This window comes from Phyllostomus discolor, chromosome 12 (assembly GCF_004126475.2).
Source record: "Phyllostomus discolor isolate MPI-MPIP mPhyDis1 chromosome 12, mPhyDis1.pri.v3, whole genome shotgun sequence".
NCBI classification, from domain to species: Eukaryota; Metazoa; Chordata; class Mammalia; order Chiroptera; family Phyllostomidae; genus Phyllostomus; species Phyllostomus discolor.
Genome location: NC_040914.2, coordinates 34909646 through 34935651, shown reverse-complemented (window position 1 = coordinate 34935651; position 26006 = coordinate 34909646). Strand labels below are relative to the sequence as shown.

Below are 26006 nucleotides of genomic sequence, written 5' to 3'. Positions count from 1 at the left end.
ACCTGGCAGCCTCAGGCGAAGAGCCTGCCTTCTGGAAGAGAAAGGAGCAGCCCTGCACCCAGCTAGGCTTTCGTGGCCTGAAGAGGGTCTGTTGCGCAAGGACACCCTCCGGCTGGAACTCTGGGACCTTCCCATGACCTTGTTACCTCACCATGCGCTGGGGCTCAAAGACCTCCCGCAGGAAGACTTCGCACAGATCCGGAAACCCCACAGAAAGCCACTTCCCGCCCCGGTCAGCACCTGCGTTAGTGTCTGCGCCTTGGAAAGAAATGCAGGCTCTTTCGCTGTGGGATGTTAACTGTTTTATTAATTAGGGCTAACACTGTGTTTGCTCTGCAGATCTCTTCTTCGGAGGCGCGGACGCGACCGATACCTGCGGGGGTGCCCCCCCCCCACCGCCCCCAGCTCGAGGGGACCAGTTGCAGGACGCGCGACAGTCAGAGGGGGAGGGGGCCGACATGGAGAGAAGTACAAGCTCGGGAGGATTTAAGGCAAATGTTACTCCCACGTGACGGGAGCCGATCGAGCCGACCTGTGCATTTCAATGAAAATATATGAAATATTTGTCACAATAATGAACGTCGGTAAAAATCAGACACGTGTAGCTTATAAAATGCCTACACAGGTTTGGCGGGAAGAGGGCCCGCCGTGCTTGCCGGGCCTCGCGGCACACACAGACCCCGCCACCCCCACCTCGAGGAGTGGGGACCACACGGATTTTAACAGCAACTCCACCCACTGGGACGTGAATGGTGAACCACCCAGGGGCTGGGCGTACGTCTCGGTTGGAGGAACCGCTTGGTCACTGGGGCACCTTCCTGGCTGGCCCCCCCGCAGGATGCCTGCTGGGAACCCTCCTCAGAAGGCTGGGCGTCCAGGTGGAGGCAGGCATGGGGACCCGGCCACGAGAACTCCCACAGATACAGACTGAGGGCGTGGGGAGGGCGCTTGGCTCACTCAAAGGAGACCGCTCGGGGAAGGAAGACCCTCCCCCCGTCCCCGGGTTCCGAATCCCGACTCTCTAAGCGACTGCGTTTCAGAGGTCACTGATTATGTAGAAGTAGATGCTCTACGCCCGGTGGTCAGACCCTGTATGCCCCCCAGTCTGTCTTATTTCTAGTCTGACCAAACTGTCCCCCCCAGACTGCTCTGTGGCAGCTGGGGGAGCAGGTGCGGGGCCCGGCCCTGCATCACGTGTGCATGGGGACAGCCAGGTTCTGCGGGCTGGGACCAGTGGCTGAGATTGACCTCGGAGCTGCTCGGAAGCCCGTGGGGACGGAAAGGGTGACGTGGGAGGCCAAGTGGCGTGACTTTCTGCTTTGGTCTCGAAGATTCGGTAAACGTATGGTCCCAGCAGCTGGAGCCGTGGACTCCCAGGATTCCCGTGGTTCCCGTGTGCAGTTGGCGGGAAGAATGCAGCCAGCAAGCGGAGTTGGAGAGGACAGCGCTGGGTCAGGGGCAGCCCCTGCAGGCGCCCCGCCCCCCCGCCCACGGGCTCCGGTGCCCAGAGATGCGGCCCGAAGGACCTCACTCCGGGGAAGATAAAGCTGTCGGGTGCAGGGCTCTGCCCCAGAAACAGGCTCCGGCCCCCAGTCCAGAGATGGGTGGACGGACTGATGGACGGGCGGGAGCGGCCCTGCCCTCCACAGGCGGCCAGGCGCCCCTACCCAGCCAGGAGGCATGTGCGGCAGCAGAACTGAATGAAGAGCTTCCGTTCACAGAGGCGGTTGGACTTCACCATCTCGCAGAATGTCTCGTCGGCTGGGGCACCAAAGAGGGAGAGAAAGGGGTCACGCATCATGCGTCAGGCTTGGGGCCTCTGACCGGGGTGGGGGTGGGGGGGGGTGGCCTAGAAGGGGCAGGGACAGAGCAGAGCCACGCAAAGCGGCCCTCCCCTTGGCTTTTGAGAATGTGTTGCCATCTGTGGGACCCAGGGAGCCTCCTGTGGCCACCTCACTTTCCTGGGCCGGATGCATAACCTGAGCACGTGACCCCAACAGAGGGAGCTTCTGGGCCGTGGCAGGACTCCCCTGATTGGTCCTCAGTCTCCTCTGAGCTCCCGTTTTCACACCCCACCCTCGTCTCCCAGTCCAGTGAGAGAAGCGGGGCTCCCCCCCAGCACAGATAGGGGTCTGCCCTGGGAGACCTGTGGGCTCTGTGAGGTGGAGGACCCTTCAGGCCTCCTGACTTGACCCCCAAAGTCAGGCCTCACCTAACAGAAGTCATGGTGCACGGGCCACCTTGGGGTGATGGCTTGAGAGTGGAGACAGCACAATAACAAAATCATTTTTAAGAGTCACTCCACACAACCGACCTGCAACAGCTGGGTTTGTGGCCGGGCAGTGTGTCCTGATCAATGTGAGAGGCCTCACGGGAAGGGAGGCAGGCTGGAGGGGACCCGGGAAGGTCAGCTGAGGGCGGGGCAGGGCTGCCTTCCCCGAGTTTTCCTTCCCTTTCCCTTTGGACCGGACGCGGTGCACCCGTCCCGCAGCTGGAGCTCACCGTTTGCTGCAGGTGTGGTTGGCGATGCACGAGGTCCCCAGCTGCATGAAGCCCGTCTTACACCGGCTGCAGTTCCTGCTGGAGCCTTCGCAGCTCAGGCAGCTCTCGTCGCACCTGCGCGGGGACACGGCTTCGCGTTGCCGCAGGTGCCAGAGGCCCTCCCTTCTTGACCTGTGCCCCCTAGCTGGGACTCTGTCCCCCACAGCGGCCTGAAAACCCTGGCCAACCGTCTGCACGGCCAGCCTCCTGTCTGACTGCACTGCGGCGCTGGAGGGGGGAGATGCTCACAGCCCGATGGCAGGAGTGCACTGGGAGCAGCGGACGCCATGTCTCCGGGACTCCACTGGGCTCACCTGGACACCCCCATGCAAAGTTGGGGCTCAGGGCAAGGCTCCACCCAAGGATGGGACACACCTGGTTCTGGCGTTGCCTGGGGACAGCTGCTGCGCCCACCAGGCTGAGCCTCCTTTGTGGTGACACTGGCCTGTCCCCCGGGGTGGAGGAGAGGGAGGCATCTTCCCAGTCCTGGCCCAGAGATGGGACCCAGGGCACCGGGACCCCAGGGGAGGGAGGGTACCCCCAGGCTCTTGGGCCACCTCACACTCATGTATGTGCAGGGTGTCTGTGTCTGCTTTCACGGTGTTGGAGTTGAGTAGCTGCGACCGAGACCGTGTGGCCGGCAAAGCAGAGACTACAGACCACCAGGCCCTTTTATGAAAGGAGCTGGCCCACACCGCCCTGGGGCTTGAGTCCAACCTGTGCTCTCAGCCAGTGGCCCTGCGCAGCACTCCGGTCTGCTGCCCACCTCCTTCTTCCCAGCAGCGCCCCTGCGCCCTGACTTGCGGTGCAGGTGGGAGCCCCCGTGGAGTCTGCTACTGGGGTGTGAGCCCTGCCAGGCAGGCTCCCCCAGGATCTGTTTCCTGCCCTGTCCCAGCTACACAGCGCCTGGCACACAGCAGGAGCTCCACAAATACTCCTTAAGTGAACCAAGGAATGAAAGCCTCCTGCTAACTTGTGCCCTTGGCCAGCCCTCCTCTGCAAGGGGGTTCCTCTGCAAGGGGGTTCCTCTGCAAAGGGGTTCAAGTGTAAAGGGGTTCCTCTGCGAAGGGGTTCCGCTGCAAAGGGGTTCCTCTGCAAAGGGTTTCCACTGCAAAGGGGTTCCGGTGTAAAGGGGTTCCGGTGTGCCCACCATACCCACCACAGTGGTGAGATGCTGCACACCCGTCCCCCAGCTGCCGGGGAAGGGCTGCCAGACTTGGTCCCCTCGCCACCCCTTTGCTGGCGCCAGCAGTGTCGGTCCGAGCCAGGAAGACCGTCTGACGGGCACATACCTCCGGCACACCTTGTGGAGCAAACCCCGCATCTCCTCTGGGTAGTAGCCCTCGTCACAGTCTGGCACGCACTTCCAGTCTTGGAAGCGGAAGTTTGCGGCACAGTGAATACATTCTTCTCGGCTGGGTCCTGCGGGGCGTGGGGAAAGCAGCGGGTATCAGGGCCTGCCTGCCCATCCCATGTCCCAGGCCTGCCGCAGTGACCGTGAGAGCCGGGGGGCTGTTCTGATGTGCCAAGGACACCACCACCCCTGGACTTCCAAGTGCCCATCATGCGTCCCCCATTGGGCCGTCCTCGCCCACTGCGGGAGGTGGGCATACCACCCCATTTCACAGATGGGGACACGGAGGCAGGAGGCAAGCTCAGCACAGCCCCCCACTGCCCAGGTCAAGCTCATGGGCCCCGACTCCCAATGCTCCCTTTCCCAACAGGCCTGGGCCCTGCCTCTACTACAGCCAGCCGCCTGAGCACTAGACCGGCAGCTGGACCAAAGGGAGGTGTGCTGTGAGTTTAACATTCATGCACACGCACGCCGGACTTCAAAGTCTTAGCCGAAAGAAGAAGGTGAAATAGCCATTCTCATACCGATGATATGTTGAAACAACAGTGTTTTGGACACATTGGGTTAAATAAGATAGGATTACTTTCACCTGCTTCCCTAGGACATTCAGAACCGTGGTCACGTTGCTGGCTTGTACCCTGTTTCTATCGGCTAGAACCTCGTGCAGGACGGCTGAGGGGCCACACTGGTCCAGAATGGAGAAACCATTCTGTCTGGCCGTCTGCTTGCGCATTCATCCGTGCCAACGACGAGTGCGTGCTGGCTTCCGCCCCGAGCCAGACATTCCCACGGAGCGCCTGGTGGGACCTCAGAGAGACGCACCAAGGTGGCCACAGGCCCGCAGCTTGGAGTGTTGGGCACAGGGGAGCAATCGAGGATGCTCAGGGCGGTCGATCCCAGGACCTGGATAGCCCCAGCTAAACTAAACAACTTGTCCACTCTCAAGTTTTTAAAAATTTTATAGAGAGGAACCCTGGCTGGCGTAGCTCAGTGGATTGAGCGCGGGCTTCGAACCAAAGTGTCACAGGTTCGATTCCCAGTCAGGGCACATGCCTGGGTTGCAGGCCACGGCCCACATTGATGTCTCTCTCTTTCTCCCTCCCTTCCCTCTCTAAAAATAAATAAATAAATAAAATCTTAACAAAATAAAATTTTATAAAGAGGGGAAAGGAGGGAGAAAAAGAGGGAGAGAAACATCAATAGGTGGTCAGCTCTCTCACACCCCCTACTGGGGACCTGGTCCACAACCCAGGCATGTGCCCTGACTGGGAATTGAACCAGCGACCCTTTGATTTGCAGGCCGGTGCTCAATCCACTGAGCCACAGCAGCCAGGGTTTGCCCAGGCTCATTTGACTGTGGTCTTAGATGGAGATCTGACAGCAGAGGCAGCGATGTCTGGCCTCTTCCTTCTGAACTGAGTAACTCCTGCACGGAGACAGGGCCTCTCGCCTTCACAGACCCCTTCACAGACCGGGGTCTGCAGGGTGGTCCCACCGGCCTCGAAGCTCAAAGCTCGGTGCTCTGCAGCTGGCTGGTCTCTCAGAACCGCCATGTTCAGCCTGGGAGGGAATTCTGAGCTCATCCAGGACCGTGAGCTGAGGCAGAAGCGGGGCCCCTGGGGTGACAGGGCCTCCTTGGTACCAGTGGCCCACCCTGTTCGAATCTGCGCACGGGGTGTCCTCCTCTGTCGCTCTGAGGCAGGCGAGGGGAGGCCCCCCCAGGGGTGCAGGGGGTCTGTATGGTTTACGTCCTGCAGGAAACGTGCTCTGTGCTTCGGCCAGCACCCCCGGGCCCTGTCCCTTCTCTCCGGCGCTGGCTTCTGGGGCTGGCAGCTCCGCCTCAGATGCCTCGGGAGCTGCCCCTTTCCCGGGTCTCCCCTGCTGAACCCCGCCCCCCTGCACTGTCCTGCCTCAGCCACCAGGGGTCCTTAAGGTCCTTCACGCCGGAGGAGCTTCTGTGACAGCAAAGAACTCGAGATCTCGTTTGTGCTTAGTTCAGAGTTCGACTGACTGCACTTTAAAGCCCGTCCGGTGGGAGACGACGAGGAAGTTCTGTGGGTGCCCGTTGGCGATGGCTGCACACCAGTGCGAACATGTGCTCAGTGCCATGAATGGGATGCTCAAAGGTGGTGAAGACGTTGGGTTTTATTTCATGGATAAACACAGCGGATTCGACGCAAGTTCTCTGGACGAACCTTTCTCGCGATTACTAAAGGTTATGAACGCTGAGACTTGGCAGGTCAGTGCCAGGCAGGGGTGGGTGGGTGGAGCCAGGAACCTCCTCGTCTCATAGGTCCCCTGCCCCAACCCGTGGTGGCTGGGTGACCCTGAGTGATCACCTCCACCCTGCCAGGACCTGCTGGGCCCCTGGACTGAGGATGGGCAAGAGGCCCGTCCCCACGGAGCCCCCTATCCACTAGATGCCCCGGGTTGTGGATAGTAGTGGTCACTGAGTGGGGGCAGGGCGGGGAAGCCCCACACTTTCTCCCAGAGACTCAGAGCAGGGAAATGGGGGTCCGTCTCCCCGATGCGTGGACACTGACAAGAGTGGGGTGATTGCGGGGGGGGGGGCAGATGGCGGGTGGAGGGTGGATAAATGGCAATGCCAAAAACACAATGAGAAATGAACTATGAAAATAAACTAATGAATGACATTGCTGACAGTGAAAGCGCTAGAAAGCCACACTCCCCAATGTTATGGGCTCGCGAGCCTGTGAAACTTAAATGCAGGACAGGAGCTGTGCCCCTGAATGCTCCTGGGCTGCACACTGAGCCCAGGAGACAAAGAAGGAAAGGAATGATAGGTAAAAAGGCAACAGGGTAGACAGCTGGGAGGAGCATTGGTGACATGGGCAGCTGAGGACACTCCCGAATGCCGTGCCCAGCTCCTGGGGGCAGCGGAGGGGGGGGGGCCTGCCCCAGGAGGGGGGCCCAGGCAGGCGCCTCTCCCATAGGACGCCAGGGCTCAGGCAGGGCCACGCCAGGAGGGTGTGCCCCACAGGCCCCCTTTCCCAGGACCCGGCTCACGGCCACAGAGATTTAGCAGAGACCGAATTCCTGAATGGTTACCGCAGCAAAAAAAGAAACACACAAAAAAAACAAAAAAACATCTCAGCCCTAATGCAGGTTTCTCAGAATAGGGGCCACAATGCTGGGTCAGGAAGGAGAGTCTTGGGAAGACTCCCCTGCAAAGCCCCTGAGCCCTCAGGCTGGCAGCGCCACCCTCCCAGCCACGTGCAAACGACTCACAGCACGACAGCCCATAATGCGGACGCGTGCGGGGCGAAACCAGTGTCTGCAAGACGCCCGTGCGCGGCAATCCTGGCGGGGAGTCGTAATACACAGAAAGCCGCTGATGGGTGTGTCCTTTCCTGTTTGCAGAAAGGGTTCACCATAAGGGAAGCCGGGCACAGAGAGCGAAGGCGACGTTTGGAGAAGCCCCCTTGACGGCTCTGCAGCGAACACCGTGCCTGTGGGAGCCGGGGGTGCCGAGCCTCCGTACCAGAGAGACTGCTCAGCCCGGAAACCGGGGCTGCCTGGCCAGAGTGCGCCTTTGCGGCTTTTTCTGTTTTTTAATTTGTAAAATTGTGAAAAAGTGTCCAGAACATAGATTTTACTATGTGAACCATTTCTTTAATCCTCACTCGAGGACATGTTAATTGTTTTTAGAGAGAGACAGAAAGGGGGTGTAGGGAGAGGGAGAGAGAGAGACACCGACTGGTTGCCTCTCCTACGTGCCCCAGCTGGGGATCGAACTCACCACGTTCTCATGTGTGGAATGATGCTCCAACCAACCGAGCCACCTGGCCAGGGCTAACCGTTTTTAAGTGGCGTTCAGTGGCATGAGGTACCTTCACACTGTTGTGCAACCATCGCCACCGTCCATCCACCCCAGAATTTCTTCCCCTTCCCAAATGCCCACGTCATGCTCATAAACAGTCAGCCACCCTCCCTCTGCCTCCATCCCCTGGGAGGGGCCCGTGTGACAACTTCACCCTACAAACCCCATGGCGGCGGCCCAAGAAGCCCTCAGGCCTTCTGTGTTTCCCAGGGCGGGAGCCAGCCCCCCTGGGTGGCCCGGCCTGCGGGACGCAAGGCACAAGGCAGTCAAAGCCCGTGCCCACGACGAACTCACCCGTGCAGGCCTTGCAGGTGGGGTGGCACGGCCGCCACTTCATCTGCTCGGCATCAAAGTAGGTGCCCTGTTCACAGTCCAGGACCGCAGCGGCCCTGCGAGAATCTGTCGAAAGGGGGGTGCGGGGGGGGGGAAGGACACGTTTTTAATACATACCTTCCGGGTCTAGATTAAACTGTGATTTGCCCTCGAATGCCCTTCAGGAGTGGAAATGAAAGGGGAGGAAGCTGCCCCGAAGCCAGCTGGAGCCCGGGCGCGCGGCTCGTCCGGGCCTTCACACAGAGCCTGCGCCTGCGGGTGGCCGGCGGGGCCCGGCTCCATCTCCAGAGCCCCATGGCCTGGGTGCTGGCGCAGATGGCCGAGTCTCCCGGCCTGCGATGGCTTCTCTTCACTGACATTAACCCAACTCGAACCTGAACCCCAAGAGGAGAAACGTCGGCATGTGTGCGTCACCCCTGGAGGGCAGGCTGGCTCAGGTTCACTGCCCTCTGAACTCCTCTGCCAAGCGTTAGCAAGACTGCTCCTGAAAACCTGGACCGGCTCCTGCCTCTGCCCTTCACAATGAACTTGAGATCAAATGCAGTCCCAGGGACCTAGCAGGACCCTGCCTAACGTAGCTCCTGCCTTCCTCTCTCAGCTCCTCGGTGCATGGAATCGGACTCGGAGGAGACTGGTTCTGGCCCGCTGCCCACTCTGGGGTCCTGTCGCTGCCACCTCCTAGCTGGCAGCCTGACCCCGGGCAAGCCAGCCATCCTCTCTGACTGCGGGTCTCCTCCCCTGTTCATTGGAACCGTCCTGCCCCCGGCCCCCCTGCACAGCAGGCGGCGCTGAGGTCCTAAATGTGCAAATACTCGTAAAATGTGGGCAAGGCATCTGGCACGCAGCCATGCGGACAAACGTCAGCCTCCACAATGTCTTCTGTCCCCAGGGTCACGCTGGGCCTGACACCCACGTGGTACCTGGGTCTGCCACTGGAGACACGGGACCAAATGCCTGGGGTGGGGGGCATGAGGCCCACAGGGTCCTGCGTTCAGGGGGAGAGGGCGGTGGGTCCCCGTGCAGAGCGGGTGCCCGGGGCTCTTCCCCACCGTGTACCCAGGGGCAGCTGCGACTGGCAGTTAAATCAAGTCTTTGGATGCAAATGTTTCCTGCACTCGTTCCCTGGAAAGAGATGGGGGTGGGGGGGGGGGCAGGAGGCAGGGGCTCGCCCGCCGCTCGCACAACGCGAACGTGACCGTGATGATTGAAGCCACAATTGAAGAGGATATTGGGCAATAAAAGGGAGCTTTCTGTGGATTATGGCTGACGATATAAAACCCCCCGCTTCCGCTGATGTGGCTGCCGTATTTTCTCCCTGCCACACCATTCCCTGTGTGGGCGGCCGGCTTCCTCGGGCCCAGGGGACCCACAGGACACAGGAAAGGGATCCCTGGGACCCTCCAGCACTTCCCCACTGACAGCCGGGTTCCAGCGAGCAGGAATTATGGAGCCCCCACCGCCCCGACACCTCAGTGCCCGGCCTGGGGTTGAGGGACCCTGGTCGGCGCGAGCATTATAGCCGCGGCTCCCAGGCCCCCTGCTGCGGCCAGCTCTCTGACCCCTCTGTCCTTGGGGAAGTGCTTCCTCCACTCCATTCTTTCACAACTGACCCCGCCTTGTCAGCTCATGTCCCCTTCCCGCCATCAGCCTGTGTGCTGGGGCACGAGACACGCTTCTCTCCTGACCTCCAGCCTCATCTGGGACCAGAGGCCGGGCGAAGGGGAACCCCGAAGAAAGCAGCCGCCACGTGCCTCCCGGGGAAAGCGTTGCTTTCCCCTGCTAGAGAAATGGGAGTCATTTTAATGTCCGCCTCAGAGGTTGCTGTGCAGATTCAATAGGAGGCAGCGCCGGCGGGAGCCCCTGCGGGACAAAGCTCGCCGACCGTTCTTCCTCACAGCCCTCTCCGAAGAAACCATGTCCATCTGGGCGGCGTTTGCAGGAAAGGGAGGCCGGGGAGGGGTGGGGTGGGGGTGGTGGTGCGATCCTCCAGCACCCGGGCCCAGCAGCAACCCCACCTGGGTGCCCATGAGGGAGGCAGAGTCCCAGGTCCCGCTCGGAGCTGCAGGGTCAGAACCTGCACCTGAGCAAGAGCCGCAGGGAAGCCAGGCACATTACAGGGTGAGAAGCACTGCTCTTGAGGATTTCCTCCCCAACTCTCTTTTGTGTGACCCCACTCAAAGCTCTTTTTTTTTTAAGAGAGAGATAGTGCAAGGGAGGGAGAAAGAAAGGGAGAGAAACATCGATTGGTGCCTCTCATACGCGCCCAGACCAGGGACCAAACCCGCCACCCGGGCCTGGGCCTTGACCGGGAATCGAACCCACGACCTTTTGGTTTGTGGAACGACGCCCAACACCAGAGACATACCCGGTTGGGGCTCCGCCAAGTTCTGATGTGCTCCTTTCCATGCCCTTGCCCCCCCGCCCTGTTCTTCCATTGCCTAGCCGCCTTTGACTGCGTGCGTGAAACCTCTCTGTCCACACGTGTAAGTGCCCTCTCAGACTTAAACTACAGCAAATCGCTTCTGGAGAAGCTGCCGTGGGTCAGGCACCGTCCTGGGCCCTGCAGGCACCTCACATCGTTTCATCCTCACAAGCAGTGTTGACACCACGCCCCTACTTTACAAACGAGGAAGCGAAGATGTGCGACTTCAAGGAGCTTTCCCACAGGAGCAGGGCCAGGAGGCTGGCCCTTCTGCACTCTGAGCTGCAGACGCACCCTGGCTGGGCAGCTCTATGGGTTGGAGCGTCGCCCCATACACCAAACGCTGGCGGGTTTAATCCCATTCAGGGCACAGGCCTGGGCTGCAGGTTTGATCCCCAGTCGGGACGCGTATGGGAGGCCACTGATCAACATTTCTCATATCGATGATTTTCTCTCACAAAATCAAGAAATATATTGTAGGGTAAGGATTCAAAAATCAACCACCCTGAGACCCTGTTTCTAGACTGCAGGAGAGTTTGCAGCATCATTTCAAACAGAATGTCATCTAACCGTCCAGAGCATAACTCAGAGGAACAGGTAATCACCATCTATCTGGTTACATTAAATGCAATTTGGGCCCTGGCTCGTGTGGCTCAATGGATTGAGTACTGGCCTGTGAACCAAAGGGTTGCCGGTTCGATTCCCAGTCAGGGCCCATGCCTGGGTTGCAGGCCAGGTCCCCAGTAGGGGGCGTGCGAGAGGCAACCACACATGGATGTTTCTTTCCTTCTCTTCCTCTCTCCCTTCCCCTCTCTCTAAAAATAAATAAATAAATAAAGTAAAAAATAAAATAAACACAGTTTGGTTGCATGAACCAGACAGACAAACGCCTCAGCAAACCCCTCTACAAACCGTGAACCCAGTGTAGCCTTTTAAAGGAGACACGTGCAGAGCTTGATGGAAGACAGAGAACCAGAGTCCGACTGGGGAAGAACTCTTAACCTTCACCCCAGAAGACCTCTGGAAATTTTTAGCTTGCGGTAGAAATTTGCAGAAATGGGGCAAGTCAACAGCCGAAACAAAAAAAACCCAGCAGAGACACGTTGCCGGGCTCGAGGTGGGCAGGGAGGGCTTTACCTGAATCCTCCTTTGCAGACGGTGCATTTCTCCGGGTCGTCTGCGCACTTCTTACAGCTCGGGTGGCACTTCCGGCAAGTTCTGTCGCCTGGGGGCAAGAGGACGAGGATGAGGAGAGGAGAAGGGGGAACGTGGACGTGAATCAGAGCTGGAGACTCAGACCGGGGAGACTCTGGTGCCGTTCCAGAGTGGGGCCGGCAGGGCAGCGGGTCACGGAGCGTTCCGAATGGGTGATGCAGAAACGAGGCAGCCAGAGGCCGCGAGGGGACCGCGTGCCCAGGAGTCAGAGGACGGGTTTCCTGCCTCTGTGTTTCTGGAGCAAAAGGAAATCCTCACACAAGCTCGGTGGGCCCTCCCCGTGCAGGGGAGAGGGGCTCGGGGTCTGCTCATTTCCACAGGACGGAAGCCAGTTCCTGGCTGGCTGAGCAGGTGACTTGGGGTGTCTCAATGCCTGTGACAGGGTGGGGCATGAGGTTGCCTCTCACCTCCCCCTAGCGCCCTCTAGAGGTCCCCACGGAAGGCCTGGGGGTTGTGTGCAGAGACTTGAATCTCTGATATGCATCCTGCCTCTGGGGAAATTCTGGGTCGCCACGCCCTCACCTGCCCTGGCAGAGTCCTCATTGAGGTCACACCCTCTGACCCCTCATCCCCACCACCTGTGTTCAGGGCCTGGATGCTCAGGGCTGTTGGCCACGCCTCCTGCCTCTCCCTCGGGCCCCCCAGGTGGCATTACACACATGTCACAGGGGCTCAGGAGGACACGGGGGGGGGGGGGTGTCACCGAGGGCGGCTGCTTTGTGCCTTGGGACCTGGGTGGGGCTGAAGGAGCCTCCAGCCCGAGAAAAAGGCCTGGTGGCAGCTCAGGGAGGTGTCACAAAGGCCGCAAAATGCACCTCGGATGACAACTGGTTTCCTTTCTAGAGTCTGGCTAATCCGCTGGCTTTGTCTGCCTCTCGGGACCCCCTGACTCCTTGTCCACAGAGTCAGCGCCGTGCTGGGACAGGAGCGGGCCTGCAGGGAGCCCTCGACCTACACAATCAGCAGCAACAAAACGGAGGCTTCGATGTAACCCCAAACCCTCTCTTCACCTCTTCCCCCTGGGCGGAGCGGAGCTGGTGAAACGCTGCCATGTGTCCAGGGTCCCACCCACCCCCCTTCTGGCACCTGGCTTCCCTTCTCAGAGCTCGAGGTCCCCCTGTGCCATCACCAGATATGGGCCTTTCGCCCCCTCTTGGCTGTTTCTCATCTGTGAGACCAGAGACACATCCCCCCCTCCAAGGGGTGGGGGTGGCCGCTGTGTGGCAAGCACACCCCCAAAAGACTAACCTGTCCCTTCTGGCCGGCAGGCCACTCTTCATTTACAGGGGACCGCAAGCCTTCTGTCCACCCTTACACCCCAGCTTCAGCTCAGGGACTCTTCCTGGGAAGGCCTGTCACCCAGTTTTGACAGCCAAGCTGCTGCCAGCTCCCAAGCACCCCCTCTGCCCCCTGCCCACCCCACCCCTGCCAGTGCACGGAGCACAGCAGCACGGCTGGTCCTTCCTGGAGGAGGCCATGCAGGACCCACAGCAGGGCGCCCTCAGAGGCCTCCCCTCTCCATGTCCGACACCCTACTGATGCCAGACCCACCGGCTCAAGCAGCCTCTCTCTGCCCATCCTCAGCCATGGACGTGGGCTTGAAGACCTGAGAGGCCCCAGACTACGGGCTCCTTGCAGCATCCCTTGGGACTGTTCTGGCCGCATCTGTGTGTGACTGGCTGTCAACAAACAGGCCCGAGGCTCCGATATCGCCGCCTCTCCCTCCCTCCCCGCTCCCCTCCCGTTCCGCATCGTCCCTTCTCAGGATGGAGTGCACAGGAAGCCGAGGGCAGGGAATGTTAAACCAGAACAGGGGTCCCCGTCCCCAGGGAGGGGCCCGGCGACGCGCACTTACTTTCGGAGGCGTAAGACCCAGCCGGGCAGTGCACCATGCAGGTGTTTCAGGTCTGGTGGTGGTAGAACCCCGGGCGGCAGGACAGGCACTGGAGCGGGCTCTTGCCCCATGCAGGTCTCACAGGCCCCGGTGGCACCTCCGGCAGCGTCTCCCCGGCCGTGTCCCCGAAGTAGCCCAAGGGACACTCGCTCACGCCACTTCCTGGGGGAGGGGGGAACAGACAGGGCCTGGCCGAGTTAGCCAAAGCCCTGGGCATCTCTGCTCGGTCTCAAGCGGCTGGTAGCCCAAGCACCCCAGCCAAGGTCAAGCCAAGGTCGGGCCAAGGACACCAAAGCCCCAGGGGTGAAGGTTTAAAACCACTGGTGCTCTTTGTCTTACCAAACAGTTGGGGGGGTGCCAAGTGCCTAGGAGAGGGGTACAGGATGGGAACCTGGGAATTCTTTGCTTTCCAAGTTGCCCCCCCGGGGGGGCAAGTGAATTGTGGAACCTTCAGCCCCAGCAATAGCCCGCTCCCCACCCACCCCACGTCCTCGGGCAGTGGGTCTCCCTGGGCAATGACCCGGGTCGGCAGTGCAGTGTTGGGGGGGGGGGGGAGTGCAGCTTGCGTCTGGGACCCCTAGGGCACCTGAGAGTCACATCTCTCTGCACCCCATGCCCTGCCCCCGCCCTCAGGGACAGGAGCTCCCCGTGTGAGGCCCACAGCACTGACTTTTAGAGCAGTATCCCGCCCTGGCTGGTGTGGCTCAATGGACTGAGTGCCCGCCTGGGAATCAGAGGGTCGCTGGTTCCATTCCCAGTCAGGGCACATGCCTGGGTTTGGGGCCAGGTCCCCAGTAGGGGCGCATGAGAGGCAGCCATGCATTGATGTTTCTCTTCCTCTCTTTTCTCCCTCCCTTCCCCTCTGTTTAAAAATAAATAAAATCTTTAAAAAAATAGAACAGTATCGGCCCCTAAAATGACTCTGTCTCTGGTTGGGATGTTCAAACAAGACCCATTTCAGTTTAACAAGGACAGAAAAAGCTTCTTACATGCAGACGCCACGATGCCACAGCTTCTGGTCTGTCAGGGACAACAGATTGCTTGTGTGACGAGCACCAACAATGACTGAAACTGATGAAATTCCAAAGCAGTGAACCTCCGTGGGGGTTCCTTTGCAGGGCATCCCCTGAATTCCTCAGGAGGGGTGCCAGTGTGCGGGGCTCCCAACACACAGCTCAGATCAGAGCCCCCTCAAACCCCCTGCGGTGCTTGGGGGGGGCCCACCATGCAGCCCGGAGCCCCGCCCGTTACCTGCCGGTCTTGGCGTTCCCCAGGCTGAAGTGCACGCAGTTCAAGCACTGGTCTGCCCCGGGGCCCTCGCAGCCCTTGTTCCCCGCACTCCGGGTGGCACACACCTTCAAGAAACAAGCCCTTCCTTTCAGCCACCAGACACGTCCTCAGTCCCGTCCCGTCTCTGTGACCCCATGCCTGGGGTTGGGAGGAGCTTCCCTAGAGAGCGGGTGTGGGGTGGGGGGGCCCCCCTGCGCGTGTACATGGCAGGGACCCCAGGCCTGGCGTCCACCCCCCTGGGCGTCGGCCACAGGAGCGGTGGCCCTGGTCGGGGTGAGTGTCCACAGGTCCTAGGGCTCCAGGCAGGGGCAGCCTGAGGCAGGAGGGTGAGCGGTGGGTGGGGCCCCAGACCGAGTGGAGGGGGACACAGAGTGAGAGATAAGAAGAGAAGCCGGGGTGGGGGACGTCGGGGCAGGTACCACCTTCTCAGTGCGGCCCCGCGTGGCGATGCCAGTCGTGTTACTGGCAGTCCCGTGTTACTTTCTGTCCCAAAGGACGAAGCGACGTCCATGGGGGAGGGCGTGGGGCCGCTGCCGACACACGGCGGTGATCCCCTGGGAATGAGCAGCAACGACGGGGGTGGCCACGGGATGGCTTTTCTTGGGCTCGGGACCCCGGGGCCTGGCTGACGCTGGTGTGGTCTGGGGTGGGGCGAGGACGGCCCCTCTCCGCAGTCCCCCTGTTTGGCTTCCCTCCCTCACGCCCTCAGCAGCCCCCTATACCCACCACCGCCCCAGTTTAAACTCCAGGGGGCCTGTGTCTTGTTGCAGAAGCAAAGGGGAGAGTTGCAGGGAGCCCAGCAGACACCAGCAAGTCTCGCCCTTCTGGGGCCTTCGCTCTGGGCACGCCACAGGGCACAGCCTCGCCTGAGACGTGGGTCACACTCAGCCTTCGGGCTGGGTGTGGGGCGTGCCCACCCGCACGAGTCCTCCTCCCCCGCCTGACAACCGTGACCGCTTGTGGTCGGGACCGCCCCATCTTATATCCCCGGCCCATCCCTCCTGCCCTCAGAAATGGCTCAGGAAAAAGCCCGTCCATGTGGGGAGGGTCTCATGGGCCATGAGAAGACTTCTGAGTCTTTAGAATGGAAAAAAAAAAACAACAAAAAATACAAACCACCTTCTATAAGGTTTTCGTTACGGGAGGGGGTGGGAGTGAGTTCAGGAGCAAAGAGGAGGTGATTTGCCGGCCACCGGCGGTTCACAGGACGGGAGGGGAAGACAAAAGTCCCCATTCTCCGCAGCCCACAATGGGTCTTTGCTGAGGCGCACAAAGGCCTCTTCATTCCCCTCGGAAGGCCCTTCAGACCTTCCCAGTGTTCGGCCGGTGTGTTTTGGTTCCCTCCCCGAAGGTTTGATGCTGTTGCTATTTCCAAAGTTTTCATTGTGGGTCCCGCCGTGAACCCCCTTTTCTAAGCAGCGTCTGTCCCCGGGGACGCGAGGGGCTGCGCCTCCCGGTCTGGGGCGGGAAGGGGGTGGACGGCCCCACAGGCTGGCCACGCCCACAGCTGGAGGCTCATTGCCAAGCCCCGCCCCCACCCAACCCCCACCCCTTCCCCAGCCCCAGACTGTTTGCCATTCGAAGTGGAGTCTCATTTGACTCGATTCTGTCCATGTCGACCCAGCCCATTCAGGGCGTTACCCTCAGGAATCCTGCCTCCCTGCACCGCCTGTGCTGAAAGCACATGAACTTGGCTACCGGGCTCCGGCTCTCGCAGCCCGCCAGCTGCCCGCACGGCCTCGCGGACACGCCGCCTTCTCCCACAGTGACTTCTCCGGGTCGGTCTCGCTGCATAAAGTTAACTGTCCTCAGTCTTAAGGAGGTGTGCGGGGGCACAGGGAGGAGAGAGACCATTTCGTCCCTCTTCCCTGGCACGGGAGGAGGACGGCAGGATTCGGTCTGGAACATTCACTGCCGTGTTCCCAGCACCTACAAAGCCATTTGCCAAGGGGAGGCACCAAATAAAAATCTGCAGAGCAGCTGAACGAGGGTGAGAGAAGGGGCGGAAGGGGAGTGGGTGGAAACTGGGAAAGTGCGGGTGTCCTCCCCGCCCCCACCCCCGCACAGAAGATTCTAGAATGTCCCAGGACAGGTTGGCCCTGGGGAAAGGCCTGCAGCGGTGGGTTCGCGTGTGTGGATTTCACCCCTCCCGTTCCCTGCTGGGGCCGTTCCGGGGCCGTTCCGGGGCGCAGGGGTTAGCCAGGGACGCCGAGGGGAGCCCGCACAAGGCTGGGGTGCACCCAACAGTGGCAGCAGCATCAGGACCCCGACAGGGCGTTTACAGGTGAGCGGCTGAGTCCCACCCCCCAACTCGGGACAGGCCGGTAAGGCTCCGAGGATGCTCAGCCGAATGCCTGTCAGCGCCTCCCCCTGGACAGCTCTGGAAGTGAACTGTCTCCCACAGCCCAGGATCAAGAACCCAGCTCTCCCCTGGCTGGCGTAGCTCAGTGGATTGAGCGTGGGCTGAGAACCAAAGGGTCGCCGGTTCTATTCCCAGTCTGGGTACATGCCCGGGTTGCAGGCCACAGCCCCCAGCAACCACACATTGATGTTTCTCTCTCTCTCTCTTTCTCCCTCCCTTCCCTCTCTAAAACTGAATAAATAAAAATCTTTAATAAAAAAGAACCCAGCTCTCTGTGAAGCCCTCTGACTCAAACCCACCCGACGGCCGCCCCAGCCCCACCACGCTCCCTGCGCCTAGGAACCCCCGTGCTCCGCTGCAGCGCGTTCTTGGGCCCAGCGCACGTTATCCCTGTGGCTATCTGTCCTCACGTCTCCTCATCCAGCGTGCACGTGTCCCCCAGACCCAAGGGCCTCTAACTTCCCACGGCTCCAAACTCAGGGCACGCCCGACGCACACGCAGAGCCTGCCGGCTGACAGGGGGCCCCTGTCTGCAGGCACAGACACAGGCTGGTGTGGAAACTCTGCCCGACGCCGTTGGGGCAGCGGATCGGGGGTACAGGAAGCGCGTACACACAGGTGCTGAAGAGCAGCCTGGGGGCTCGCCACGACTGGTCCTTTCTGCTCGGAGGAGTTTCCGAGGGAACGGGGGACGTTGTGGGTTTCCCTGTGGTTTTCGCCATTTGTGCTCTCCTGGGAGAGGGCGCTGGACAGTCAGGGGACGCTACCAGGCCTTCGGGGCGGGGTGGGGTGGGGGGGTGGACATGGGTGGGGGGGAGCTGCCTGCAGACCAGAGGTGCTGACAAGGACCAGAGACCCCTCTCGTGGCCGGTGTGGTCTCTTTCTCGATGGCTCGTGACCTGGGCAGGCGACGCCAGGTTTCTGAGCTTAAACTGCGGAGTGAGAGCCCGTGTGTCTTGCGCATCAGGCCCCTGTCCCTGCTGGACCGCCCTGCCCTGGATGTCTCTGGGCAGAGGCCACAGGGGCCCCCAGTACCCCGCACGGTCCCGTGGGGCTGGCCGCACACCCCGAGCCACCCTCAGCCCGTGCCGCCTGGTTTCCCGGAGCCCAGGCTGCCTGCGTTCTCAGGGCAAACTCTGTCCTCCCCTTGCTGCCACTCCCTTCAGCAGCTTGGGCGCCTGCCTCCCCGGTTCCTGCCCCATCCTCGCCCCCTCGCCGACTCGGTGCCACGTGCCCCCGCAGACCTACTGCAGGCGGCTCTTCACACGGCGGCCCGAGGAGCCACCGGGGCGGCCTCATGCATAGTCACACCAGGTGCTCTGCAGTGACCAACAGGTGCCCGTCAGCCACCAGGTATCTCTGCCCTGGCCGCCTGGCCAGCACCGCCAAGCTCTGGACCTTCTGCCTCGTGGCCTCGGGGGGTTCCCTGGCATCTCGCCCAGCCCACTGTGGCTGTTGCCAGACCCCCAGGGTCTCCCCACCCCTCAGCAGCACACCGCTCAGCTGGATTTTCACATCCTCGTTTCCTTCAGGAGGCTCACACTCCACCACGACCTTGGCCTTCCAGCCTCCTCGGCCCAGAGAATAGGGGGCAGCTCTCTGCCAGCTCTGGCGAGGCACCTGACACCCTCCTAGGAGCCCCGACGACCCTCTTGGCAGACTCTTGCCTGCTCCTCTCCTGGGATCCTTACCTTCGTGGGCAGCTGGGCTCCCCTCTCCATCTCAGGCGCCCCCTGCTGCCAGACTCTGGAACTGCGCCCATCGCCACCATGCCCCCTCTGTCCAGGACCAGCTCTCTGCACTCCCCCGCAGAAAGGCCCCTGGCTCCCTCACTCAGTCACCCCTGCAAGCTCCTGCCTCCATCCCCCTTGCCTCTGTGCTGAGTTCTGCAGAAGGTTGCTCTCTTTCTCCCTCCATTCCCTCTCTAAAAATAAATAAATAAAATCTTAAAAAAAGAGAATCATCGTTACTTCAAGATAACCCCTGACCCTCCCTTTCTCCCTGGGTTTGTCTAAGACAGGGACGCTTCCCCAAGGGACACCTCAGAGATGCCCCACCCCGTATACCTCTGGACTGTGCCTTGGATCTAACCTGGCTGCTTCTTCCTCCTCCTCCTCTTCCTTCCCTTCCTCTCCCTCCTCCTCCTCAACGGAGCAAGGAAACCCTCTCTCTATCTCTCCTCTTCCTCTTCTCCCTTTTCCCTCTCCTGCTCCTTCCCCCCTGAAGCCCTCTCCCCTCACCTTTCTCCTGGCGTTCTCTCTGGCTCTCCTAGCTGTTACCAGCCCCCCTGCCCTACTTGGCCCGAGCGCGTGCAGGGGACTCCCAGAGCATCAGAACCACGCCTTAAACCCACAGAGCTCCGCCCCGGCCCCGCCCCATCCCTCTGGACCACACCCCTGGGGAAGAGTGAGCTACCAGGGTGCAGGCCAGTCTTACAGCCGCGATTCCAGGACAGTGTAAGGTTAGAGTCAGTGGCAGATTTGAGGGGGGGAAAAGAAACCCAGTCATTTATTAATAATTACTGAGTCTTGCTGTGGTTTATAAATCACCGGGGGACACAGAGCAGATTAGTCCATACATAATTCAATGGCCCATTGTAAAGGAAAGGTAGCAGACGTGTTAAATGGAAGCGACCATAATTTATGCCTGAGCTGGACGGGGGGGAATGTTCCATTGTTCCCTCGCTTCTCCCCCAGAAGCTATTAGATAACTCAAAGCATCAGTAGTCTTGGAGAGTCCCCGTCATTTATCACGGAGCCGGAATATTTAGCTGAGGAGCAGATGCCCAACCAGAAATGCTCAGTTTCTCACGAATCTCTGTGGGAGGGCTAGGGAGGGGGGAGCAGCTTTCTACATAAAGTGCTGATCACCACAGGCATCGTCTGATGCCCTTTCCCCGCGGTGGTCTCGGCCGAGGGGGCTGGAGGCCCACAGCCAGGGCAACGCACGGCACAGCTGGGGGCAAAGGACCCGCAGTGGCCCCTTTGCGGGAGCCCTTTCGTGTAGCATTCATATCTGCAGACATAAGGACTCAGGACCCAATTCCTGGGTCTTTACCGAAGGCCTTGAGACTGACCATGATCTCCAGGCCAGCCCCTTGCCTGGCTGTGCTTGTTTGACCCCAAACATCTGCCCCCTCCACCCCGCCCCGTGTGGTCCCTGGCTGAGAGACACGAGCTGGGACCCCCGGAAGGAAATGGGGTACTGCCGAAGGCATCTCACTGAGCACAGGGCAAGCCCCAGTTCTGGTTGGGCAGAGAGAACCTCGATTTCCCGGCCTGCGAAGGTTGGAGATACTTACTAGTCTGCAGCATACTTACTGGTCTGTAAAGTATTAGGGCAGCCGTGGGAGGGAGGAGCTGTGTGAGTGCAAATGGGCATTGTTATTACGACTTCCAGGACAGTGGGAAGACGTAGAGTTCTAACCCCCACCTTCAGCAGGGAGCGGCCCCACGTTGGAAGAGCCACGGCGGGAAAGCAGAGTTCGCAGAGGCTGGCGGGCCCCTTACCTGTGTAGTCTTCTTCGTCCTCAGGCGCCTCGGCCTGGGGCGGCGACAGGGAGGCCTTGGGTGGCCCCAGCTCCGGGGTGGACAGCTCCAGCATCCGGGAGCGTGACTGGTGGGAGGTGAAGGTGTCGTACGGGTGCTCCGCCGTGCCGTACAGGATGAGGCTCCATTCTTTCAGCTTCCCTGCAAGGCGCCCGGTCCATAGAGTCAGCAAACTGGCCCCTCGAGTCCCTGTCCCCCAGCAAGGCCACGCGGCCCCTGCCTTTACTCCCTCATCACTCAGGGACCAGGGACACACCTACTTGCCCAGGCCACGTTCTCTGCCCAAGGGTCTCACTGGAGCCCCCTCAATGGCCCCCACCCCCATCACCGGCAATGACAGCCTCTTCCCCTCTTGAAATATCCAGTGGTCCAAACTGGGGTCAGGAGCCTTGGCCCACATGTGACAACTAGGCTACCCTGAGGAGTCCTGCCATTTCAGTCCTTAACCCTGGACCACAGGAAGACTGGTCTCAGGCTCCTCCCTTCACAGCTAGTCTGGGCAGCTGGGGACGTTTGGTGTGATGGCAGTGGCAGTGCAGCCCAGATGTGCACAGAGGCTGGGTGTAGGGCATGCCGGGAAGTGGGAGGGTCCATGGCAGCAGGGTTTGGGGGAAATGAGGGATCGGCGTGGAGAGGGACGTGGCTGATGGGAGAGCACCGGCCATAAAGGGGGCCCCGGGGGGTGGGAAGAGGCAGACAGCAAGGACCCCATCCCACCACCGGCTTCCACATGGGATGGATGGCGCATAGGCTGCTGGGTCTTCTCAGGTGTACAGAGAAGGGGAAAACCTGGCCTGCAATTTCCAGGTGACACCCAGATGTCATAAAGCACGTGAGGAGCCGAGTTGGATGAGCCACAGGCTGGCTCTGCTGCAGGCCACGGGCCTGGGTCTCCCGTTCCTGCTGCAGTGCCACCAGCGTTGGTGACCGTGGGACTGTGCTGGGGGAGGTCACTGCTGTCCTCCTCAGAGAAATGAAGGGGCTCAGGCCTAGCACAACCTGCCGGAGAACACACTGTGCGTGCTGGTAAGACTCACTGCCGCTCCCACCTCCCAGGCTTCCTTGACACCTGGGCCCGCACCAAACACAGTCGCACCAGCTGACAGCCACCCCCGAGACCCCTGGGGACGCCACCATGACCCACACTGGGGACGGCAACTTCGCCAGCTTCGCATCTGTGTTGCTTGGGAAAACCCCCAGCTTCCCCTTTTCTTTCCATCGTGGGTGTCTTGCCTGTCCGAATGCTTCACCAGGGGTGTCCAACCCTCGGCCCTCGGGCTGCATGCAGCCCAGGGCTGGCTATGAACACGGCCCCACACAAAACTGTGAATTTGCTTAAAACACGATGAGATTTTTTGTGTGTGATTACGGGGCACGATATTGTATTTAATGTGGGGCCCGGCAACGCCTCTCCTTCCAGGGTGGCCTAGCGACGCCCCAAGGTTGGACCCCCCTGCTTTAGGCAAAAGCACACCGGTGCCCCGCGTCTCTGCTATCTGTGTCGTTACAACCCCCTCTGTTCCTGCCACTGCACTTCTTCACTCTGAAGAGTGACAGGCCCAATGGCTTTCGCTGTCTGTCTTTATACTGTTTTTGCCACGTGGACAACTCTGCTAGTATCACCGCTTTTTGTTCCGTCTCTGGGAGTCTCTCGGACTCTCAGGCCCCAGCGCAGGGGGCTCCTGCTTGTCCACACGCCCCGTCCTCGGTCCTAGCTGGGCCCTGGGAGGACACAGGCGTCACTGGTCTGCAGCTCACCAGGCAGCACGCGGATGCTGCTCTGAGCGATGTTTGATGGTGATTCTGTTACCCAACGGGGCACGTAGCGGCAATGTTTCTTCTGAACCATGGCCCTGGCCAACACAAGTCCCCCAGCAGCCCCCACACCTCCCTAAGTCAGGCCCTGGACGGCCCGGGGCCTCTCCTGGCTGCTGGGATGGAGGATGTAGGGCCGTGAATTTGAAAAGACGGTCCTGAGCCTGCTACTTCCTAGCACACGGCCTTCCAAAGGGTTCTTTTCACCGCCCCGAGGCCATTCCCCTAACACAGTCCTCACAGAGGCTGCACGGTTAATGAAGCGACCCAGGAAGCAGTTCCCACGGGCACAGGAGCAGAGTCACAGCCCCCGGGTCAGGAGTGCTCGTCCATCCTCCATCCCTTAGGGTCAGACGAAGCTGCATTTCAAACCCACCACGGAATCTGGGCATCGTAACAACCGAGGGACGGGCCGTAATTAAGGCGGGCGCACGACGGCTACGCCAGAGGAGCCAAGCGCTCTGTGAGCTATAATTGGAGTCGAGGCTTATTTCAGGCTTCTAGGATGTCGCCGAAACCCCCACCCAAGGCTCAGTCACTAAAACGGGATTCTTATTTTTGGATGTAGTTTTGGCAGGACACACTGGAGGGGCTGCTCCAAGCTCAGGATCAGCATGCACCCCGTCTGGAGGGAGAGAGAGCAGAAAGAACGCCAAGAAACCAAAATTGTAGATCCTAAGAGTTCTCACTGTAAGGGAAAAAAAACTTTCTTTTTTTCTTTTTTCTGTGTGTGTCTGTCTGAGACGATGGTTATCATTCAACTAACTGTGCCGCTCATCTCACCACATACACAAGTCAAGTTGTTATGATGCATCCCTTAAAACTATTCAGTGTTGCCCTGGCTGGCGTGGCTCAGTGGATTGAGCGCCGGGCTGCCAACCAAAGGGTTGCCGGTTCAATTCCCAGTCAGGGCACATGCCTGGGTTACAGGCCAGGTCCCCAGTAGGGGGCGCTCAAGAAGCAACCACACAATGATGTTTCTCTCCCTCCCTTCCCCTCTCTCTAAAAATAAATAAATAACATCTTTTAAAAAACCTATTCAGTGCCCTATGTCAATTATACTGCAATAAAACTGGGGAAAAACAAATTTCAAGAAACCAGAAAGAGGGGACTGAAGGGGAGGCAGGAATTCAGGAGTAAAGAGAGGCTTCATTTTTATTTACAAAACCGACAGCATATATTATCTTCCACATACATACTTTCTTTTAGAAAGTATATTTAATTTATAAAAGCTATGAACAGCCCTGGCTGGTGGGGCTCAGTGGACAGGCACAGGCCTGTGAACCAAAGCATCGCCGGTTCGATTCCCAGTCAGGGCACATGCCTGGGTTGCAGGCCATATCCCCAGTATGGGGTGAGTTAGAGGCAACCATACATTGATGTTTCGGTCCCTCTCTTTCTCCCTCTCTTGCCCATCTCTCTAAAAATAAATAAATCAAATCTTAAAAAAAAAGCTATGAACAAAGTGCTTGTATTGGTCAAGGGAAAAAAATAACATTAAAAACCTGTGGTACTCAGGTCCTGACTGGGCGGCTTAGTTGGTTGGAGCATCGTCCTGTATACCAAAATGGTTGTGGGTTCAATTCCCAGTCAGGACACATACCTAGGTTTCAGGTTCGATCCCTGGTTGGGGTGCATATAGGGGACAATGGATCAATATTTTTCACGTTGCACACTCTCTCTCTCTCTCCTCCCTGCTTCCTCTCTCTCTCTCAAATCAATAAAAACATATCCTCAGGTGAGGATTGAAAAAAAAAAGCTGTGGTACTCAGGGCTTCTGATTTCTATTCTGGAATAAACAGTAAATAGAAATGGCTCAAAATCCCAAAGCAAAGGGAATGCAGTGGAAGCCCGCCTCCAGCCCCGCCCCCTGGCCACTGCCTCTCCCCCTACGGGCAACCTGCTGACCTGTTTCTCGTTCATCCTTCCGTTTTCTTCTTCCCCAAGCACACAGGGACGGGACTCATACCCGGCCCTGTGTCCTCCCTTAACGCACCCACATTCTCACACCCACACCCGCATTCTTGCTGCTCCCACTGACAGGCATCTGTGTGATCTTCCTATCGCTGCATCAGAGAAGTGGAAAGTCCCCCACTGAGGGACACTGAGGTGGTTTGCAAACATTTGCAACTACAAATTTTTTTTGTAACCTCCTGGTCACAGGAGGGGGGACCTGGCCCAGCGAGCAGAGCAAGGACCCTGGAGGCTCAAGACCTGGCCTTGACTCCCAGCTCAGCCGCCTACCGGCTGGCTGTGTGACCTTGGGCGAGGACTGCACCTCTCTGATCTTCAGCTTCCTCATCCACACAGTGGGGATGGTAATAACACCACCGACCTCGCAGAGTTGTTGCAGGCATTAAATGACCTAATGAGAGTAAGACGCCGGGCACAGTGACGGGCACATAGGTGCTGTTACTCGGGGTGAATGCCATTGAGTGGGCACCTCACCCCACACCTGCCCCAACCCACAGTCCTGGCTGAAAGGAGCCGGAAGGACCCAGTACCAGGGAGGTGGCGGCACAGCCCCAGATCGAGTGCTCACTCTGGGGAGATGACACGGGTGGATGTGGAGACACTGAGACAGAAGCGGATGGAACACATTGAGGGCTGCCCCAGACCGGGGCCCGAGTCCCCGCCGAGCAGAGCTGCTATTGGAGGCGGGAGGACTTCATTTTTATTTTTATAATCCTCACCCAATGATGCATTTATTGCTTATGGAGGGAGAGACAGACAGACAGAAACACTGATCAGCTGTCTTTGGAACACGGCCCGACCAGGGATCAAACCCGCAACCTTTTGGAGTGGGGACGACGCTCCAATTGCCTGAGCCACCCGGCCAGGGCGAAAGCAGGACTTCGGAACGTCCCTCTGCTCTGGGCCAAGCACGTGGCAAACGTGTATCATTTCCCATTCAAGCCACGCAGCATGCCGGTGCACATTTCCCTCATGAAAACTCAACTCGTACCATTAACTCCTCCACTTCCAGGAGGAAGGGCTCTTAAAGGGGTCCAAACCCAAACTCTTGGGCTTTCTTGCCGCAGACTCCTGAGCCTGTACAAGAAGAACCCGTGGGGACGGCCCCGCCGGGACCCTGCCTCGAGGTGTCACCAGCAAGGCACGGGCAACCGAGACTGGGACAGGCAGGTGGGAATCCACGGCGCAGGCCCCCCGGGGCTGCCAAGCGCAGCTTCAGCATCACGCACTGTCTTCCACGCAGCATCCCCTCAGGGAACTGGATTCATGGTTGGATACACAGGGCCATCCCCTTCACTCACAGGCAGAACCAGCCTTAAGGATGAATTTGCCGAGAGGAAAAGTCCCAGCAGTCATGAAGCACTTGCATTCCCTGGCATTTTGAATGAAGCATCAAAATTCCTGGAGAAGGCCCTGA

General features: G+C 59.6%; 1 protein-coding gene across 1 annotated transcript in view; it reads right to left on the bottom strand.

The window, feature by feature from the left end:
- Window positions 1–698: 698 nt before the first annotated feature.
- PCSK6 (proprotein convertase subtilisin/kexin type 6) overlaps window positions 699–26006 on the bottom strand; it is a 132635-nt gene continuing 107327 nt past the window's right edge. The window contains 14 exon segments of the mRNA XM_036012950.1: window positions 699–1763; window positions 2506–2616; window positions 3834–3963; window positions 8031–8125; window positions 8562–8570; window positions 11629–11716; window positions 13562–13667; window positions 13669–13683; window positions 13685–13714; window positions 13716–13788; window positions 14852–14928; window positions 14930–14955; window positions 20573–20611; window positions 20762–20941. Coding sequence (XP_035868843.1) covers window positions 1664–1763; window positions 2506–2616; window positions 3834–3963; window positions 8031–8125; window positions 8562–8570; window positions 11629–11716; window positions 13562–13667; window positions 13669–13683; window positions 13685–13714; window positions 13716–13788; window positions 14852–14928; window positions 14930–14955; window positions 20573–20611; window positions 20762–20941 — 1079 coding nt within the window. The 3' untranslated portion in view covers window positions 699–1663.